This window comes from Pseudoliparis swirei, chromosome 1, assembly GCF_029220125.1.
Source record: "Pseudoliparis swirei isolate HS2019 ecotype Mariana Trench chromosome 1, NWPU_hadal_v1, whole genome shotgun sequence".
Taxonomy (NCBI): Eukaryota; Metazoa; Chordata; class Actinopteri; order Perciformes; family Liparidae; genus Pseudoliparis; species Pseudoliparis swirei.
The window spans coordinates 15,469,105-15,476,867 of record NC_079388.1 but is presented as its reverse complement, the minus strand read 5'-3'; the positions used below and the strand labels follow the sequence as shown (position 1 = coordinate 15,476,867).

The window sequence follows — 7,763 nt, the reverse complement described above, 5'->3', positions numbered from 1 at the left end:
ATCAGGTGGCGGCTTTTCAAAAGCGCCGGTACCTAGACCAATAGGAAGAGGCGACGTTCCAACGCAAGATGGCAGCAAAAACACGAGGCAACAGGCTAAAAGAAATATCTTTATTAACATGTACCATGTTATTTCCTCACATTCTGCCCTTTCAATCACACTTTCAACACTTAATACTGGCTTCACACGATGTAAAGATGCCGAAGCCGAATTCTAAATGACACATTGACCAACAATAATTAGCCCAAGCAGGAGAAAGTGGAGCAAACTGAGCTGGACATCAGCCTGGGTTTGCTGTGTGGAATGTCTCTAGATATCACAAATTACTGACATTTACAGGCCAAAAAACAACAACAAAACATGGCTTTTTATGTGTAAAACCCTTTTACATGTATATTTTAAACTGCTTGTCTCAGAGGGTTATTTGGTCATCAGTCAAATGAATGTTTAAAATATGCAAACAACAGTTCTCTGCAATGGGTACAGTATTCATGTCTTCATTCATGTTAAGCCACGTCTATTCACTCATCCTGGAGGTCTGACACACATTTAAATATTGCACCGATTTGTCATCATACAAAACTATCATCCAGTAATGTTAATTAAGCCCTGAACTCGCCAAAGCAGTCAACACTGGAAAAATAATTACAACTTTTAAGCATCTTCCAAATGGATGAGGATTTCAAATGAAGACTCCTCCTTCTCCTTCTCCTTCAAGCTTTGCCTGAAGAGCTGGGAGTGCTGCCATGACGTCTCCTCCTCTCCGCCGCTGAGTTCTGCTACGACAATGAACTCCGAGGAGCCGGATAGACTCTGGAGCGACTGCATCTTCCCATCTGAGGGTTCAAAACACGGGAGAGGAAATCTTTAGGAGGGATCATGTCACACATTGTATTCTATAAAAGAAAAATCAATTACACAACCGTACCTCCAGAGAACTCGGTAGTACTCTGGCCCGAGTGCAAGTTCCAGCTGACTTTCCCAGAGTGGAAGGTCTGACTACTGGCCATGATTGAGAAAGACTTTATCTTCATTCCCGCCGGAGAAAAGTCAAACTTCCAGCAAATTGTTCCCACAGGGGAGCCTTCTGTTCGAGAGATGTACACCTGAAGAAAAGAAATACAATCTGGTCACCAGGATCTAAAAAGAAGTGACTCTAGTATAAACAGTTTCTAATTTCCTGCAGTCCCTTATTATTTAACATCACTCTAGATCTTTACCTTCGCATTGAAAATGCCGAAGGTTATGTTTTGATCGCCGTGTAAATACTTATTTGTATGCGTGTTCCTCGCATAACAAAAAAAATTTAAACCGAATCGCATGAAATTTGGTGGGATGATTGGTTATTATCCGGGGACCATTTGATTAGATTTTGAGATCAATCAGATCAATCTGGTCAAAGGTCATGGAAAGGTCAAAATCTTCTTTTTACCATAGCACGGTCAATTTTTATCCAATTGGCATGCAACTAATGCCAACATGTTCATAATTCAATGCCCAATCTTGTGATATGCGAAGGTATGCGCTCTACCGAGTGCCCATTCTAGTTATTACATGTTATGATACGATCCTAATCATGTTCAAAATCACATAAAAACTACGGCAGCATCAGAGTGCTCCTTTCTTGCCGGTCTGAAAAACTGAAGGCGCCTCCTCCAAACACAAACTCCCACGCGTCTCGCCGTGGTTCTCACACGCTCCGATTAAATCAAACAATGACGACAACTTCTTTAGAAATGCAAAAGTAGGCGATTAGCATTCTAATGGGTCGAATAGGGCTCTCGACCAGTTCCACAAACCAGAGTACTCAAGAGTCAGTCTGTGGGTTGGTCGCGTCGCCAGTTGATACAGATATTCATGATCCCCAAAGGATGAATCCTGCCAAAGTTGGTGATCTTCTGACCTTTCATCATAGCGCCATCTTCAGGTGAATATTTTAAATTGTGCAATACATCGTTAAATACTGTAACATGCCAAATTAAATAACATTCCCCATTGGCCTCAGCTGGTCTGTGTTAATGTATCGCCATGAACCGTAACAACCTGCAGAGTGGTAAGCACCACTGAGGGCATCATCAGGTGAGCAAAATTACTTTTAAAAAGTTTTAAAGTGGCCTTTTCTGAGTGATAGCTTACTCTCGACCCTCGATGAGTTGAGTTAAAGGTCGCTGAACCCGTTTCATGTGCCCTTTAGATCCAATTAGGAGTCAATGCAAATGTCAATATTTACATTTCCTCTATTACTATACATTGATAATCAAAGATGCATAATGAAGGTTTTCACAACCCAATTAACGGTGCGTCCCATCCTGAGCCATAGAATACAGAAACACAGGAGTTTGTTAGACAGCAATAATAAGCGTACCATCTCCCAGTCGTTCTCCACCTTCCTGAAGACCGACTCCTTGCTCCACACACAGTGATCCCAGCTCTGAGTGACCTCAGAGTCGTTGGACACTCGACAGTACTGGTCTTTGGTGACACTGTAGCGCACATGCAGCAACCTGTCACTCTTCTCTTTCTCAGTGGGCGTGAACACATAACCTGTAGCCTGAGAAAGAAAAAAAACACACAATACTTTAGTCAAATAATGATTTGCATTGGACATCCAGCTGTTACGCTCTCATGCTTTGATACATCAAGCTATTCAAATACAAAATATACTGTTGGCTGAAGACAAGATCACATTAAATGACTCAAATCCACAGAAACAGTTAAGTTCCTTCGTTATAGACAACTCGGGAAGGTTTCTCCTCACCCGGTTTTTGCGTGTCAACTATTGAATGTTAATATTCTAGGAATACATGTTGCTATAAAACACAGCTTTCTATGGCAAACTGAAACAACTGGCTTTGGTGTGAGGGAGCTATATTACAGCCGGTTGTAAAGTCTGTCGAGGAGCACAGAAAATAGTTACAATATTTTTACTTTAGACAACAAATGTTCCCGTTTTGAAATGTTTTTTTTTTTTTTAAAGATTCTGTGAATGCAGCATTATTTAATTAACATGGGGTCATTTACATTGTCTGATTTTGCAGACATGAACAGAACTGTTGTCCAGAGCTGCAAAAATAATAGCCAGGTTGTAATAAACTTTAGTTTTCATCTAAAGATTTTAAATACTGGGACAAAATGGAAAATACTTTGTTTATCTGTAATGACCAATACAAAAATAATTCCTGTCACCTAATATTGATCCCTAGTTCATCATTGCATTAAATATCATGTTGCGATAGAGAATCATTAGATGCATAAATACTGAGTGGAGTAAGCAGAGTTCTAGCACCATGTATGACCAACTGTACCTGTGTGGAGGTCCCTGCGTCCGCCTTTCTGGTCTCTCTACGTGCGATCCTCCAGGCCAGAGAGCCGGAGTTGCGTCCGCCCAGCTCTCCTGGTTTTGGTTTCTTGGAGGAAATAAACTCCACGAGCTCGACAAGCAGCCGCTCCGTCAGCTCCTTCTTCCTGTCTGGACTGAGAGACTGCTGCCTCTGCAGTAACAGAGCAGATGGAGAGTGCTTTACTTACTTATTCAGACTCAACGCGGCCATTAGACTTGCATGCAGAGTTTGAGGGGCTTTACGGAGGCATTGAGTCCAGTAATGGTGTGCAGCAGCCAGGCCTCCTGAACTTTGGTCCTTCTCGACAAAACATCTGGATGTTTACAGGAATACCTCCACGTCACATCAACCACCTGCAGCACAAACACACGCAGAAGCATGAACGGTCTGAAGAGTATTCGGGTCTTTGCTCATTGGCCCAAAGGAAGTGCTAAGCTTTACAGAGGGGGAAATGTAGGAAATTAGAACTGCCACATACTAGAAAACAATTGATATGGAAAGACAACATTTGTATTCACACCGAGCACCAGAACAACTGCAGAGCTTTATGTCCAGACTTAAAACAATCTACGGAATAAAACACTGTTATACAGGAATGGAGTAGGATTGTATAATTAGCACCCCGCATGGCATAGTCATAACAAAACCATAAAATAATCAGAAAGTATTTAGACAAACTAACACGTTGTTGCCTCGGATGTTTTCATGCGATTTATTGACACAAAAAAAAGAAATAACAATTGTAACCGTCTTTATCCTTAAAAGGAAATGATACTTTTACTTAAAATGTTCATTTGTCTTGTTTGTTTTTAAAAGAAACAACCAGAAATAATATCACAAAAAATTCAAAAATCAAAAAGGAGGAAATGAAACTTGATTAATACCGCTATATAATTGAACAACTGAGAATAGTAACAGTTGTGGTAGATGTAGTGATAATATGCAGTGTCCATTTGTCTGACCTGGTCCTTGGAGAAAGCCAGGACGTAGGCCAGCTTCTTCCCCCAGCCAATCTCATACAGGAGAGGATTATCACAGCCGTTCTCACACGAGTCACAGTGCAGCCAGCGGCGCTGAGAGAGCGAGTAGATCTCGGTCCACACATGGTCTGAAACACCAGAGAACCACACGGACTCACAGTGAGCCTTCATGCACGTCATACACTGCATGAGTAAGAAAGTACATTTTGTGGTGTAGTAAAAATGTGACAACATGTTCCTAATATTTGAAACTCAAGTGTGCAAAACAATTAGTATTCAATATCTTAAACTTCCATTTCAAATGGTAAAATATTTAAAATAAATGGTTTCAGTATTTAACATAATTCTATTCTTGAAAACAGCGTTATTTAATTATTGTGAAGAGAAACTATTGGTTTCTATTTAGCTTGTGAACTGGCGATGCTCATTATTGATCACCTGAAGATATCCAGTTGTATATCTTAAATGACGAAAGAAAATATTCACCTTTAAAAATGCCAGAACCAGAGATTAATCATTTAGCGTAATATGAGAAAAAATAATAATCAATTAAAAATTGCAGAATAATTTTCTTCCGATTGAATGACCAATTAAAGATTCCAGCTTCAGTCGTGATAACTGAGCAAACTAAGTGTCAACGGAGCAAACTTAACTGAAAGCTCAGGAAGAAGCTGGATGTGGATCTTGAGTTGAGATTTTCTTTTGAATCCAAAATGCCGGTATTCACGACACGTTCACATTTCCTTCCAATAGATTAAGTAAACTGCTGTTTTCTCTGTGGGATCAGTAATCAGTGATGCAAAGATTTCCCTCGGGATGAATAAAGTACCTATGAGCCGACTCTCTCAGTCATGGACTTACCTGTGCTGTCCCAGATATATCTGGCCTCAAGGCCGAGGGCTCTGCAGCACAGTGTGAAACAGTTGGCCCACTCTCCACAGCGCCCCCTCCTGGTTTCAAGAAGCTTCTCAGGATTGTTGTACCTGGTAATAACAAAAGATGGAAAACAAGCAATTAAAGCATTAATATATACTCCATGGGTTTTGTAGTTAACTTCATTCATAGACTGTTGGAAGAAAAAATGTTCCGTGCCATTTTGTCAAACAGTCAAGTTAAAGTTTAAACTAAAGCTTAATGAAATGAAAAAACAGTGAAAACCAAATTAATCCTAATTTTAATATGACCACACACAGACACACACACACCTCGGGAATCTGGTGGCGAGCTGGCAGTTCTGACAGAAGTGGTTCTCCACTCGCTGGGCTCCCCAACTGATGTCATCAGGGGTGGGACTGAGGGGCAGGGCGTTGTGGGTCCGGCCATTGCATTGGCTGCAGGGCAGACAGTCCACCCAGGAGAAGAAGTCCTGTTTGAACCATCTGAGCAACTCCAGCACCAGGTAGTCTTCTATTCCAAGTTTACATTCTGGAAATAGAAAAGCATGTCAGAGGGTCCCTTTGAATCACCGTTTAATGCACGTCTTTATTCGCATACAGTATAAACCAAACATACAATCGATTATTTTGAATGACGATGGGGACTTTACCTGGATCAGCTTCTTTCGCCTCCCTCAGCTTGTCTTCAGCCGCAGAGGACAGCTGCTGGTGAGGAATGTGGCTTCTAGCTTTCTGCTGTAGCTCCGAATTTTCATAAAGCATCACATGTTGGAAGTTTGACTGGAGAGTCAGAAAAAAGCTCATACTGTTCTCCTGATGGAAAGACAAGAAAACATCCAGATTACAGGACTGCAACAACCAACACCCCAATATCTTAAAACAGTATTCATATTGATGAGGGGCAAAGCATTATAATTCCCTAAAAACACAAACCAGGGCTATGCCATGCTCTAATCTATCTATCTGAAAACTGCCATTAAATAGGGTTTCACATTATTAATCCTATTAAGTTTAGATGTCCATCATAAGACTTGTTTATTCTTAAATTTGATATTAAAATGATTTTCACCCATTAAAGAGAAAGAAGTAAGATGAGGTGTATTTAGCCTCAATGTGACTGCTACAATGATATTACAGCATCACACTTAACACACTTTAAAACAGGGAAGAGCACATATTTACCAAGGAGGAAGGCTGTGGTGATGGAGGTGGTGTAACTGGCTGGCTGGAGGCAGCAGTGGAGCTCTCTGGCACCGAGGAAGAGGGTGAAGCCGAGGGTGCGACGACCTGGGCAGTAGTTTGGACGGGCTGTTCTCCACGCAGTCTCTGATCAATCTCTGCCGCCATGGAGTCCCTGATGAGCTTCAGCTGTTCCACGGATGCAGACCTGGGGAACACCAGGTGGGTTTCAGCCTGAAAAGAGGTGCAAGAGGCCATGAGATGTATTCAGTTGGTCCGATGAAAGATGAGCAAAGAGGCAGTGAAGCAGGCGGAGCGCTGGCTTTAACATGCAACAGTCGCCACATGGCAGGTACTCATTACCTCCTCAAATCCCATCTCAAATAGACATTCCACAGCACCTTTGATGGGCAACAGCTTGGTGGAGAATGTAGGATTGCCTATGCGGATCGACCTGTACTTTTCCTCATTGGGATACCTGTTGGAAGGTGACAACATATGATAAAGTAATGCTATGCATTCTTCCAATGAGTGGAATTACAATAACACGTGACACCTTTATTTGAGACATGTACCTCAGCCCACAGCGCAGCAAAGTGACAATGTTAGTGGAGTTATAGGTACATATATAGATATTTAAACATCTCCCTGGTGAGTCACTTGTATGACGAACTACCCACGAACACCTTGGCGACTGATACTTAAGTTACGTGAAGATTGTAAATGCAAAGGCGCGTGCTGACACACAATGGCGCATGAGAAAGCTTGATTTTTAGACTAGGTTTGGTGTGCAAACACGGCATATGACGGGGCTAAATTAACGGTGAGCTATATTATCTTTACCGACGACTAGGCTGACGTTGACACGATATTAAATATCTTACTTCATTTATAATACACATAAATTAAGCCACCACGTCAAACCTCAACACACCGCTGCTGTATTGCGTTAAGTAAACAACCTTACCTCAAAATGTTATCCGCGTACGTAAGTAACAACTTCGCAACGTCGAGAAAGACTTCATGTTCATTTTCAGACAGTGTTGTCACCGCCGGGGACAAAGCCATGCTGGTGTTTCATGAACAAACTAAAAAAGTCCTTTTCCTTTCGAGTATGAGGGCTAGCTTTAAAGCTAAGGCAGCAATTTTTGGCTAATGGATGTTTTGGGTCCTATATTTAGCTGACTTCGTAAACGCCTGAATTTGTTTGCTACTTTAAAGAATATAAATAACGTTACGTGTTTTTTTAAACATTATTATGTTTCATCTCACACAACTAATTGTCTTTCCTCTCTATTGCTTTTATTATATATTTTGTATTTGATATGTACATATTTAACGAATCCGGCGATCATAAGTGCTACCGA

The 7,763-nt window shown here is 41.2% G+C and overlaps 1 protein-coding gene across 1 annotated transcript; it reads right to left on the bottom strand.

The window, feature by feature from the left end:
* Positions 1 to 96: 96 nt before the first annotated feature.
* Positions 97 to 7,543, bottom strand: ngly1 (N-glycanase 1). The gene is made up of 12 exons (XM_056417481.1): positions 7,364 to 7,543; positions 6,760 to 6,874; positions 6,400 to 6,630; positions 5,868 to 6,030; positions 5,527 to 5,746; positions 5,183 to 5,304; positions 4,304 to 4,449; positions 3,584 to 3,694; positions 3,306 to 3,491; positions 2,366 to 2,551; positions 929 to 1,106; positions 97 to 836 (listed from the first exon to the last, which is right to left on the bottom strand). The coding sequence occupies exons 1-12, from the start codon at positions 7,462 to 7,464 to the stop codon at positions 655 to 657; spliced, it is 1,941 nt and encodes a 646-aa protein (XP_056273456.1). The 5' UTR covers positions 7,465 to 7,543; the 3' UTR covers positions 97 to 654.
* Positions 7,544 to 7,763: the final 220 nt, after the last annotated feature.

Bases quoted from the DNA above. Each gene is read 5' to 3' on its own strand.
- ngly1 (XM_056417481.1), bottom strand. From the start codon at position 7,464: ATGGCTTTGTCCCCGGCGGTGACAACACTGTCTGAAAATGAACATGAA. The intron at 5,305-5,526 runs GTGTGTGTGTGT...TGTTATTACCAG, and splicing joins CTCGCCACCAGATTCCCGAG to GTACAACAATCCTGAGAAGC. The intron at 4,450-5,182 runs GTAAGTCCATGA...CTGGTGTTTCAG, and splicing joins ATATATCTGGGACAGCACAG to ACCATGTGTGGACCGAGATC.